The 13,923-nt window shown below is 38.5% G+C and overlaps 1 protein-coding gene across 1 annotated transcript; it reads left to right on the top strand.

Annotated features, from left to right (window-relative positions):
- Positions 1 to 586: 586 nt before the first annotated feature.
- LOC145491777 (ribonuclease H2 subunit B-like) lies at positions 587 to 13,905 on the top strand. Its single transcript, XM_081471038.1, has 10 exons — positions 587 to 1,624; positions 1,864 to 1,935; positions 3,062 to 3,169; positions 3,731 to 3,807; positions 4,368 to 4,538; positions 5,263 to 5,368; positions 6,226 to 6,307; positions 9,276 to 9,324; positions 11,814 to 11,903; positions 13,030 to 13,905. Exons 1-10 carry the CDS (start codon positions 1,555 to 1,557, stop codon positions 13,147 to 13,149), a joined length of 945 nt encoding a protein of 314 aa, XP_081327164.1. The 5' UTR covers positions 587 to 1,554; the 3' UTR covers positions 13,150 to 13,905.
- Positions 13,906 to 13,923: the final 18 nt, after the last annotated feature.

Raw genomic sequence — 13,923 nt, 5'->3', positions numbered from 1 at the left:
GAGCTGAATGTAAAAACCATTGAAAGATTCTCAAGTAGCTGTTCTGCGGAGCGCGAAGCAATCAAATATTCGGAAAATTCAGCAAAACCGGAAGTAGATTTTGAGCCCAATCGGAAAAAAATCGTTTTTCGCAAATTTCTCCCCCAAAAGGCTGCATTAGCGGAAACTAACTATGGTCCGTTTGTTTACTATCTAGGGCCAATCTATGGGCAAAAAATGAGCAAAATCGATTTTTCGACTTGTGCCGTTGTTTGGTCCATAGTTATGGACACTGGCTCTTAACTACCAAACAAGCTAGTGTGCGCTCTCTTTGGCTCACGTGTTTCCAAGCCGCAAAATCCCAAACAAGAGAAAGATAAGATGTTTCTCTTCACCCAAGAAAACAAAAAGGTACGGGGCGCGATTTACTAGACCATTTAGCTTGAGCTTCGTGTAAGCAACATGTCGGCTCCACTAGCGTTCTCATAGCGCACCTAGTCCCCCTCAATATGCGCTCTTAACGACCCCTTTCTGACGTCATTTATTTATTTATTTATTATTTTATCATTATTATTATTATTACTATTATTCTTACTTTGAAGGGGTGGTAGGTGGTGTGCTCAAAGTGTCAAACGATTATTACCCCCTTTAAGAATTAACATCCCATCTTATTTGGCTTGTGTTTGTCACCGATTTAACGCGCGCTCTGATTGGCTAATTCGAGGAAATTATTCTCCCGTAATATCGCTGATCACTGGACTGCAAAACCAAGGCAAAAAGCCATATAATAAACAAATTATAAACTTCGAATGTTAGGTCTTTACGGGAAAATCTCAAACCTCGGCCTTGGTGTATTGACCTCGCTAACGGTAACCTCTCGGTTTGAGAATTTCCCTTAAAGACCTCACTCTTGGTCGATAAATAGATAAAAAACAAAATAACTTACAGAGCTAGCTTCAGGTTTGGATAATGCACTCTTTCCAGATTGGATACACTGTTGCGTCATAAACGGGAAATAATGCGTACATGTAGTAAAAGGTAGGTTAACTCTGCATACGAGCCAAGCGGCCAATCAGGTCGGAGGTTATCCTGGTTTCTGTTGCATGAAGAGATTTGGAGTATTTCTTCTCCCCCTGGATGGGATGCTAGTCCATCGCAGGGTTACCCCTAGCATTTAATTCACTGGTACCTATTTATACACCTGGGTGGAGGGAGGCACTGTGAGAGTAAAGTGTCTTGCCCAGGAACAGAACGCAATGTCCCCTGCCAGAGGGCTCGAACCCGGACCGCTCGATCCGGAAATGAGCGTACTAACCATGAGGCTAAATGAGGTACTATAACAAGTAAGATAGCAAAACATTCCCTGATAACTTTTACTAAAGGTCACGAAGTTGGACCATCACCGCTTCATTACTGTTCAGCTGGGTACTGACAGACTCCGGACGGTAGGGTTATTGGGCGGCCTGGGCCTGAATGAGCCAACAGTGCAGCAGCGGTTAAGTGCATCGACAGAAATTTTCGCGCGTTCAAACGACTCCGGGATCGGACTCATAACACAACGAAAAGCGCAAAACTATGCCACGAAATACGCAGATTGACAAGAAAACGCACAAAGAAGTGACCCAATGGATACTTGTTGCTCCAGGTACGTGGTTTACATGTATTCTAGAAAAAAAACAATAGAGGTCGTATGGAAGTAGCGATCGATTGAAGCTTAACTTTACATGTAGCTTCTGATCGATCGAATCGACTTTCCAGAGTATAGAACGTTTTCTTGACATTTTATGGAGATAAGAGTTCATAAGCTTACGATTTTTACTAATCAGATCACTGTACTTAAGCTTAAATCTCAGTTTATTCTTCTTATTTTTACCAAACGTACAGAAAGTGCTGTTTGTGCCCCAGAGTGTGGTGAAGCAGAACCTGTGTTCATCAAGATTCCACATCCAAGAACAGGTACTGTACACATTGAGCTTAAATAATCATAACAATTACAATTTCCTCAAACGTGATTGGTGCATAAGCTGCTCTATTTTGCACTAATTAATCTGTAAAGTTGTAATCGGACCGTTGGCTGTGATAAGACACAGGTAATCAGACAGTTACACGAACCAATTGTTTTAAGTCCTTTCCTTGAAATCCACCAATCACAATGTTGATTACAACCACTATAGCAACCTATCCAAATGAGAGACTTTGTAAAATTGAGGAGGTTTATCTCCAGTGGCTGTTTTCAAAGAAACTTAAAGCCATGTTTCAAGCAATTCTCCACAATTTAATTGCAACATTTAAAACTGACTAATGAAAGCAATTTTTCAACTGAAACTTTCTTTTTTGGGAAATTGTAATGGTTATGATTAATTGGTAACAAGACACCGTGTCGTCCAATTCTGTCTGTAATCAGACTTGTTATCTAACAAATCTGACTCCCGCTTCACAGCCATCCGATTTTGTTAATCATTTATATGATTAGAGACCGAAATGTTGGACTCCACTTAGTCCTATTACCGTTATTAATCATATCTACAACACAATTCTTGATCGTGATTGTTACATAATCAGCACGCAATCACCTGGGTGTCCATTTACAGGTATCCTATCACAAATCTTTTTAATTGGATACCTATGCCATTCGTATGTCAATTACACACACTTTAATTGCTTCATGTTTAAGACAGGGTTTGAAAAGTGGTCATCCAAAATGTGCTGTAGGTTCTGTTGAAAAAAAAAACAATTTATAAAGCAACATGTTTAAAACAAACTAATTAGTTAACTAACTAATTAAAGTAGGGAAAAACGATTTTGTAATGTAGCATTGAAGCAAAAAATAACATGAGTAAGTAAGGATGAATATTAATATGATATTATAGTATTTATCCCTATGCATTCATTTATTATAGATGTTAACACCATATATATGGAGCTAAGGAACCATTTCCATCAGATCTAGTCACTTGGTTGTCGCATAGTAAATAAATAAATAAATAAATAAGTAAATAAATAAATGCTTTTAGTTGTTATTTTAATGAGGGACTATTTCTGCAGTTCACAACAATACTTGTCTGTGATTGGTCACTTTCAGGTAAGGAACATCAATTTTTGCTATCCCACAATGGAGAGAAGATCTTTGAAGTTTTGCAATTTAGGGAGGAAACTAGATCATGGTTTGTGGAGGATTCTGTTCAAAAAGGTACTGAATGTGAAGTGCACTGTGTGTTTCTAGATAAGAGTACTTGTAAACACGGTTGTGAGGTTTAAGGTTCACATGTATTGTTGAGAAATATTTTAGAAAAGCAATAGTAAGAGTACTTTTTCTGTGTTTACATAGCATCATCTAAACACTTAAGGGTTGGGCAAATTCTTGAAAGTTATTGAAACCCTCGACTGTGTCTCCGGATCTCAAGATTCTGAGTTTGGGTGCAAAACTGTTCAAGATGGCAAGGTCTACCACATTTATTTACTTGCCACCTCTTCTAGGGTGTCTGAATTAGGCAGACCTATGACAACAGTATCTATGCCTGTGACAATTTTTTTAAAATACAGCTGCCAGTTTTCAGGTCAGGTCACTGGCCTGGCTTTAACAATATTGTACAACTCTGCAAATTAATTAAACAATACAATGTATATTTGAATCTCTAGGACTAGGTAATTTGTCATCAGCTAGCATACATGTATGGGTACATGATTGTATGAATTTACGTTTTATGTTCAAAGCTTGTGTTTTACTGGAAAAGTTTCTTTTCGTTGTTAGATGGAGGTCTCTACGTCATAACACCTGTGGACCCATTGTTCCTCATCTTACCGTATCTCACGAAGTTTTCTCAAAAGGTACCTAAGCTTCCTTTTGATTGTACGTACATGTATGTTTATATGTACATTTGACTAGTTTTAGTACAGTACTTTATGGTCTGCTTTAAAGCTCTTAATAACTAGCAGTCTATGAAGCTGGTGTTTATCTCTGGTTCAGATACATATACAATGAAGTGACCACAATGAAGTATTTCTAATTCACCCCTTCCACCCACCCCTGCCCCTTCATGTGATGCTAGTCCATCACAGGTCCTGCTCAGAGTTACCTATTAATTACCGGTAGTTTATCCTTTGTTTAGGTAACAAGCTTGTTTGGTCAAGATGGCTGGATGTTGCCTTCAGGAACAGTTTTTCTTCTTCTTTTTCCGCTTAATAATGGACCTCGACAGCACCTTGGTCCAAACACAAGCAAAGTAAAGAGATCTCAGCCAATATGCAGCCATCTTGACCTTGCACTAGGTCAATAACCCATATCTACTTGTACACTGTACATGTATATATGGTGATCTGTTTGATAGCCATCCTCTAGTGAATAAAAGGCAAATCCAAATACTTACCAATGCACCTTTGCAATTTAGTTTAGAACTTTGGAACAATTATTGCTGGACGAGGGGCACCCATCCATCAGTAGGCTGACTGGTTGTCTAACATCTGAGGAGACTCTCAACATCTGCGATGTGAAGGTTGACGATGACCTTCAAGTGTACAGACTTAATAATGACAAGGTTATAGCTTGGTTAAAAGCAAAGGTATTGAAATGCCCAACTTAAATTGAGCAGATAGAGCCTCTTTTAGTAACCTCTTTTACTAGAACAAGGCACCTGTAGAAATGGTGTAATTTCTCATTTTGAGGATCCGTGAGTGATCAATTTTATGGAGACATTCTTTTGTTCTATTGTTATCTCTTTGAGTGTTTTTTTTTCCTTTTTTCTTTTTATGAAGGGCAAGGCAACTCTGAAGCAATTATAGTATACATATGGTCAATACCAAAGCTGTTTATTGAACTGAAATGCAAAATGTGCAGGTCCAGAAAATATCCATACTCCCACCACAGAAGGGATTGGTTTCCTGGGGGGTGGGGGGGGGGGGGAGGGCTCCTTAAGACCAAAAAATTTAAAGAAATGTGTGAAGCTTTATTGGAATTTCCAGAGGGGGGGGGGGGGTCTTAGAAAAAATCTCTTCTGTGGGGGAAGTATGGATATTTTCTGGAACTACACAGTACTGTTGCCAAAGAATTCTGTGTGGTGTAAGGAAACTTATCTTTTGGCATAATTGAAATATGCTCTATACCTCAATTTGAAAGTGGAAGTGGATTTGAAAGTTTCATGTCATGAAGTTTGTAAAAAAAATGATGCGAAACTGCCATTGCTCTTTCTTTGGAAAATAAATTATTGAAACATTTTCCATCAAACACCAAATTCAATAATTGTGTAATAATTTAGTGTATACTATTCTGGGCTGTCTCATCATTAGGTTGAGCAGACTGCTGATAGTGTATCTTCAAGTGGCGTCCATGTGTCTAAAGGTTCCCAGAGTGCCACCTTTGTGCGCAGTAAACGACACACAGAGGCAACTAGAGGTTGGTTTTTGTGGAATAAACTGATTGAGCCTTAAGTGACAATAAAGATTTTCCCTAATGTAACAATGCAGTGCTTTTTAATGAATAAGAATTGAAGTCTGCTGTCATCTAATTGAGATGAATTGATCGAAAGGAGTAGGGGACATAGTTCCTGGTGTGGAGGTCTATCTCTCATCTGATGGTTAAATGCTCAGAGATATTAGGTGCATAAGCTACTCTGAAATCCGAGGGTAAATAAAGTACAGTAATGTATGTATGTATGTATAATTGGGAGATCAACACCTGTCAGTGAGCAATTAATGAATCAAGGGTGGCCCATAACAACTTCCTCCAAAGTGCTAATTTTTGTTTACCGCTGCCCTTATATCTGGCATAGATTCACAATAGGATGCCTGCCAGAGCTCTGGGGCTGCTGCATTTTATTGAAGGCATTGACAATGGGTGGGTTCACAATAGAACCTTAAGTCAAACTTAAGTCAGGTTCCTTTCATGTCAGACTTGAGAGAAAATGATGGAGACACATTTTCAAGTCTCTATTATGAAACAATTTTGTGATGGGTGGAAGAGAGTAATTTCTGATAGCAGAACTCATTTGTAAGATAGTGTGTGATTGATGTACCCGTCAAAGCTCAGCTCAACCTGAGTGGTCTAAAAAAGTTCAAGTTCTAGACAAGTGTGAACTGGACCCAATATTAGTCGCTGTGAAGTGAAGTGTTTCTCTATCTGTTTGTCTATAGAGCTCAGTCAGTCAGTCAGTCAGTCAGTAAGTCAGGCAGTCAGTCAGGCAGTCAGGCAAACAGTCAGTCAGTTTTAACTGTGCAGTTTGTTTCATTTGTTGCCGCTGTTATCATTTTCAGCGGACTATGTGAGATATGCCTTTGGTTTGGTGTCTGATTACCTATCGTCACAATGGAGTGAAAGTGTCAAGGAATCTTTAAGGTAAAAATACAAACCTTGGCAGTGAATATATTTTATATAGTAGAAGTATGCAGTACCATAACTGGACACTCCAGGTATTAAAAAAATCCTTAAACCCAGTTCAGTTGTATTCATCCAAATACTGGCCTCAACTGGTGATTGTATTTAGCTAAGTATTATCTGTTTTATTTACTCAGCTGTTTCTAGAGATCAGTTTCTTAAAGTGGTACTATGATCAAATTTTTACCCCTTGATTTTTTTGGTGTATCACATAGAATGGCCCAAAAAAATAGAAACGCCGTTTACCGTTTGCAAATATCTGCATTCATTCCAGAGATATTTAACTTTGAAAAATGCAAATGAGATAACTGATGACGTCATATACTCAACCCAATATTACATCAAGTACATGAATAGAGCTATCTTGGTCAATTTCCAGCGCAGACCACTGAAACTTGGTAGGCTAATAGTTCTACAGATAGCATACCTACGGCAGTAAAAATTTCTGTTCCCATGGCAACTCACTCTTTTCCAGTCCCCACCCACTTGATTTCAATATTTTAGTGATTTTCAGCTCAAAACATACATGTACTTAAAAAGGCCGTGAACTTGACCTAACATATTCATATGCTTGCTGGATCATGCATATGAGGGACCGTTCATTTTTTATCAGGTAGGGGGGGCTGGTGGGATTTGGGGGGGGCCATGCGAAAAAAATGGCTTTCGAGGGGGGGTCATCCCAAAAAAATAAGGGAAAAAGGGGGGGTCACGTGAAATATTTTAGTAAAACTTTAAAATAGCACAATGTTTGAATATCAAAAAAATTGCTATAGAATAAACATAGAAGGCAGGATACAAATTTATTACAAACTGTCCTTCTGCTTTAAAAAAACCTTTGGCGACAAAAAGCATTTGTAGCTACTGAAAAGAAGTATTTAACACTGTTATTTTCGAATGCAACTTTCACTGGCACTCATCTTCATCTTCGCTGTCGTCGAGTTCTTCGTCGCCGCTTGTGCTGCTATGGGAGTCTCTTTCACCGATGCTGCAAGAAGCAGCAATGCTTTCCGTCAGAGTGTACTCTTCAGGGTACATGAAGGTGTAAACATAATCTCTGACTTCCTGCTCAAGGTTGGTGGTTATTCTGCTTCTTGCAGCATTGGTGAAATAATTCCCTTCCAAGACTTGTGCGATGTATGGCCCATCTCTTCTAAATAACGACGTGGCAACATCCTCAACTTTAATACACTCTTCCGGGACGGCTGTTCTAAGAGGGTACACAAGGCATTGTGGAAGATCATTTCCTAGCAGGTTTCCAACACAGATTCCATAAACTCGTTGGACGTTGTTTTCAGTCCGCTTCCTCTTTCTTTCATTTGACTTTCTGCGGTTTTCTTTTTTCCTTCTCCTTTTGTTGATGTGCTGTTTGAGTATGCCCTTGAATATGCTGTTATAATTGCTCTTATTTTCTAGTGCTTCCATGTCCTGCGTGACCTTCATCAACTTAGCTTCTAGACATTTGATCTGTTTTACATTAAAGCTGTGGGCATTCATCAATTCAGATGAGGGAGATGCCAATGAGAGGCCAAATGCCACACGCTCAGGGCCAGCCATAACTAGGAGATCCGAAATTGACTTCTCTTTCTTTTGATTTGTTTTTCAAACAACAGCTCTCTGTAGTATAGGGATTGTAAATATTGTCTTCACAGTGAGCACAAAACGTGAAGTAGGGGGATAATAGAGAAATATTAAAAAAGTTGAAACCTAAATATTGTTTGTTCAATTTTTTTTTTTGGGGGGGGGGTCATCCCAAAAAATGACCGCTATAAAGGGGGGGCCACATGAAAAAATTGGTAAGCTGAGGGGGGGTCATGCGATTTTTAAATGGTGCTTCCCAAATCCCACCAGCCCCCCCTCCCTCATAAAAAATGAACGGTCCCTGAGGCACCATAAGCAAATATCAAAATGGAATACCAAAGGTGGCCAGAAAAGCCATTTATATTGGGGAGGTCTGGAACCCAGTATGTTGCCATGGTAACAAAACTGTCTAGCTCATATTGTGGAGCACATTTAGTAGAATCTTCCTGCAAAGAATCAAACATTTCTGATACAAATTGGCTGAGATATCTTTCTTCATTATATTTGATGAAAATTTGGTTGAGTGTATGGCGTCATCACTTGGCTAATTTGCATATTTTAAAAACTTGAATATCTCTGGAACGAAAAGAGATATTTGAAAATAGTAAACAGCATTTTTCTTCTCGTACAGACTACTTGTTTATGTTTTAAAATGGCTTAGATAGGAAAGATGGGATTTTCGTCATAGTACCACTTTAAAGTCTCACCACTTCTCTCCCAAGAGTACAGTAGTAATGTTTAGTTTTCTCCTTAGTTTATACATTGTGCATGTACATTAATACACTGTGAACCAAACAAGCTGTGATGTCAAAGATGATTTTAAATTTACATTTATGAATACAAGTACATGTGGGTGATGTTGTGTTGTTACTGAACCAACATTGAAAGAAATCTAGGGCAATCATATCAAATAAGAACAAAGTCTGTAGAAGTGAGCCTTAATAGCTGATCAGATCAGGCTGGTTCTCAACTCTGAATTCCATGGCATGAAGCAATTGTCAGAGTTATATCATTCGTTACTTACTTAGAGGGAATGCTATAACGCTTCCGTTAATTTCTTCCCCCGTGTTTTTTTGTTGGGTTACACTGACAATTTGTTAGTACCCACAGTCCTGGGTAGAAACAGGTTCTGTGAGTTATCATGTAGATTACATGTGGAGTGACTCACCCTAGGGGAATACAATGCTCCCAAAAATAGTCTGACACAGGAACCGTGTTAGGCCACTACAGTATGTCCCTCAAATCAATGATTATCAGTCACAAGAGTACTTTATAATAACAGAAGGATAAATTCAGTTTTGATCAACTCGGTCATTTCTGTTGGCATTCTCTTTTCTTTTTCTTTTTTTAGTATCACTGATGAAGCTCAGCTGTCATCCCCAGAGGGACCCCCTACTAAGGCAAGAAATATATCTTGGTGCAGTGTTGTATACCAAGGCTTTGCTGGTCTAAAAATTGTTTCATTAATAACTGATGATGTTTCTTGACATTCATATATGTATGTAAACTAAATGCCTACATGCACTGTCAGGTCTGTACTGTAATGATTTGATTTAGTAGTAATGTGGTTAAATGTAATTTAAACTAAGTTAAACGCGAAACAATGCTGGTCAGCAGCCTACCCCTGTTTTGGACATGCGCAGTGGTGTGGGGTCTGCTGGGGGTCGTGTGGTTTTACAGTGTGGCTTTTGAGGTCAACTCATTCTCACGTGCATTTGTGCCGTTTCGACTGTGCTTGGCGATTTAGCTCCCTGCCCTCCCTCCCTCTCTGGTAAGTATGAGGTAAGTATCATGGTTCCACTGTTTTTGCAGTGTGATGGTGCCTGGTGGTTGCCGCTCACAGGGTTGTCATGGTTGCCCTACAACTCGGCTCTTGTGCACAGGGTTGTCATGGTTACCCTAAGTGCTCGGCTCTTGTGCTCGAGGCTCCACTACCTTTCCAGGCACCTTCCCCAAGCTCATCTATTGTTGATGAGTTTAACCCCCTTTAAGTATACTACCACTTTCTAATAAGCCCCCCCCCCCCCGCCCACCTCGAGTGTCGTTTGTCAGAAAGTCCCTTTATTCCAGTAAGTGCCCCCATTGTGAAAGTGGCATTTTAGGCATTGGCATCAAATAGACTAATCAGTCATGGTAATTGGACCAAGTGGAGTTCAATTCAGGGAGTAATCGCACAAGTAATTTGAAAATTGGACGAGCGTGAAGAGCAAGGAATTGCAAGCACGATTACTCCCTTAATCAAACCTATAACAAAATTCTTGAACGTGATTGGCTATCGGCAGCTCGATTTGAGCATTGACTGGACAGTGTATGCCTCATGCATGTAATTGGACAGTACGCGTCATTTTGTGCGCGCTGTTGCGGTGCACTTTGTTGAGTAAACTGCTGTGTTTTTCAGCATTCATGACGACGTTTAATCATTCAGCGATCAATCGATGGTTTGTTCGTTTCTGGAATTTTGTCATAGTTTTCATTAATTGGTAACAGTACATCGTGTTGTCCAGTTCAGTCTGTAATCATACTTGTGAATAACAAATTGGACTGCCGCTTCGCGGTCGTCCAATTTTGTTAATCACTCGTATGATTACAGACCAAATTGGACTCCAATCAGTCCTATTACCATCATGAATTGTGTGACATGAGGTCTGATTACTAATTATTCAAATGAATAACAAATTTTGAAATTAGAACAGTCTTTGGAGAACTTCTTTTGAGCGCAAAAGTCAGTAGGCAGCGCTTTCCATAAGTCCTAAAAATTGTAGGGAACATTAGAAGGAAACCATTAAAGTGCACATGATTGATGTGTAAATCACGTGGTTATCCAATTACAGGTATCCAATCGCAACGTTTTCTAATTGGATACCTGTAATTGGACATCCAAGTGATCGCCTGTCAATTACGTGACAAATACACACGCGGATAACCAATCATGATCGAGAATTTTTTAATAGATATGAATAGACAAGTGAATTATGTAGTCTGCCTTCTCATCTGAATGTGACATTGAACTTAACAACAGAGTAATATTCAGGGGTTTCATTAGGGCTGGGCACGAGGCAATTTGACTGGCTGTGAGGATGATTTTGTCTGCCTGGTTTGACCATCTAGAGGAAAGCTTTTCTTCTTATAAACAGAGTTCAGTTCAAAAGATTTTGCCTGCCTTTGAAAACCATTTGTCCTCCTGCTGAAAACATCAATGAAACCTCTGAGTATTGTGACTATGAGAACCCCTCTTGTTACAGTCTTTTAACTTTGCAGTATTGGTTGTTGTTCATGAAATTGCTGTTAACACGTTCAAATGTTTATGCAGGAAAACAAAAAGAAATGAGTTCCCTGTCAATATCAAGTGCTTTCCCCAATATGCACCTTACCTTAACACTAGCACTGAATTGAATCACTACATAGAATTTAACTGAACAACACTCAGGAGGCAGCGTGGCCGAGTGATCAGCGTGTCGGATTCACAGTTTGGCAGTCCTTGGTTTGAGTCCCGCTCTGATCGCTAACTGAATTTGTTTCACGGCAGCCCTGAGTTCAAATCCTCCGCCACACTTGTAAATGGCCAACTGGTTTGCCTCTGGCCATTTGGGATTCTTAACAATGTTATGTTCAATTTGAATTATTTGTTTCTGTCAGTTGTTTGCTCAGCCCCAAGTGCTATCCTTTGTGCTATAAACACTGCCAAGGGTAAATAAAGGTTAAGAAGAAGAAGAAAGAAGAAAGAATACAGTACATGTATACCATAAAACTAGCTTGTCATGAGTAGGAGATTGCCTGAATAGCCAAAAGAATAACCTTTTGTGATGCCTGGGTTATTCTATGATTACTATCTTCTCATATGTTCATATATTGTATTGAATTTTTTCTCTTTTCATTTTCTGTTTCTTAGAGAGCTAAGGTTGCTGATGAGATTCCTGAGGCGACAGAAGATTATTCCAAGGAATTCAGCAAGCTGAATTCTAAAACAGAAACTGACAAGGTACATCACACAAGCAATTTCATTACGCAAAATGTGTAGAGATGGTTTCAGGATGCTATCGTTCTTGATGCTTTTGTATTATTTTCATCCATATTCCATTGTACATGTCTATATTGTTTCAGTTCTTGACGTAGCTTTTTAGTGCTTTTTAATTAGTTGTAATTATTTATTGTATAGATTTAATTCTGTATGTTAATTTTATCAGGGCCTCTGTTGATACAATGTATACTGGGTGCCATTGCCCCTGAAATGGTCACCCTGATATAAATCAGTTAAATTTACATGAATGTACTTGTCTTGTGTTACATTTACTATGAAAAAGTATCATAAAATTAAGTCTTTTCTGACAGTATTCCTTGCACTCGCCATCCAATCTGGAACTTTGGCACACAGGCTCTCACAGCCAAAAAATGAAAGAAAAAAGGAAAAAAATCATAATATCTGGTCTTTTGGCAAGTGTCTTAATGAGAAACTGAGTCCTGGTGAAGTGATACAAAAACATCGAATAAGCTGGAATAGTTGCGTGTTCTTGGAAAATGGATTTCACCTGAAATTGCTCACTCTATATTCTACTCCTATAAGAAGTTTCTTCGATAGGCATTTGATGAGAAAAATTAATGATAAGAGCAAACGAATTCTGGAGACTTTGGACCTCTCTAAGGTCATTTTGAAGTTAAGTTATTTGTTAACTTGCAAATGACCTCAGAGCGGTTTAAACGTTCGTATTTATCGTTAATTTTAATTTATACTCTTCTCATTAAAAAGAAGCGACTTTTTAAAACATTTAACTCTAAAAGATTGCGAAAAAAAACTTTTCTTAAAAACGTTTAAGAAATTTTAAACGGTTAAGAAATACACGACGTTTCTACGTTCTCGGACGTCATTTTCAAGTAAAAAAAAAACCGTATGAATATTCTATAAATAAAAGAAAAACAGTAGTTCATTAAAAAGAAAGGTAACATGAAAATATGCTACAAGCTAAACGAAGAGTTTGGCACTGATGAAGTCACTCTGAGTGTCAAAGCTAGGCCTCAGTTCTTTGATGAATAGCATTTCGTAAAGGAATATCCTGACTCTGGTCATATCTTTTCATTCCATTTTTTTGGTATTTTTTGTTTTATTACAGATTAATACAAAGTTGACTGCAGCACAGAAGTCATTATCTAAGGTGGACAAAAAAGGAATGAAGTCAATATCAAGTTTCTTTGGAGCAGCAGCAGGCAGCAAGAAGACCAAGAAAAGATAGTGTTGCTGTCACTCGGACATGTTAGAATTTTGATGGATTTGTACAAAACTGATTTATCATGTAATCATATCATTAATAAAAAGAAGCTACTTTGAAGCAGTATTATTTTAAAAACTGTTGCATTTTATAATTTGATTAATTCATGTTTATCAATGCCCCAAAGAGTTATCCAGCTGTGATGTGGGCTGTTTTTACCACTGAGGACGAAGTTCGCACATGCCAACACGCCGCCTTTATCTTAGGCTTCGAGTTAGCCAACGACTTGTTTGGAATGTACGCTCTCCTCCGGCTTTCGCCTATAGTCGCCACTGCTCCGTCAACCCAGCTGATAAAGGCATCATCCGGAGTCTGGAATGTCATCGAGATTTCAGTTTCCGTAATCAAATTTGGTAATAGAGACGTAAAAATCATGGTCTTGACGACTTAAAATCCTCAAGCTGAATTGAGAGCAGAAGGAGTGGGAAGAGGAGGAGTTGGCGAAAAAGAAAAATATTTTTTTTAGATTTCGCGCGTGATAACATTTCAGCTGAAGTCACTCTCCTTACTGACTTGTGAATTGGCTAATCAATCAATCAAGCAATCAGTCAAGTGATAAACTAGTACTGTAGCCAATTATAAGACGATTTTAGTACTCTGTTGTAAATTGTAAGCTTTTTAATGTAAGTATTCTGTAATTGTAATGTAATATATGCAGTTTAATTTAAAAGAAAAAAACAAAAAACAAAAACAATCAAAATCATCCAGAGGTCCTCCCCCTTTACATGCTTTATGCAC

The sequence above is a fragment of the Orbicella franksi genome, chromosome 7 (genome assembly GCF_964199315.1).
Source record: "Orbicella franksi chromosome 7, jaOrbFran1.1, whole genome shotgun sequence".
In the NCBI taxonomy this organism is placed as follows: domain Eukaryota; kingdom Metazoa; phylum Cnidaria; class Anthozoa; order Scleractinia; family Merulinidae; genus Orbicella; species Orbicella franksi.
The sequence above is the reverse complement of the archived record's forward strand: the minus strand, read 5'-3'. Positions and strand labels throughout refer to the sequence as shown.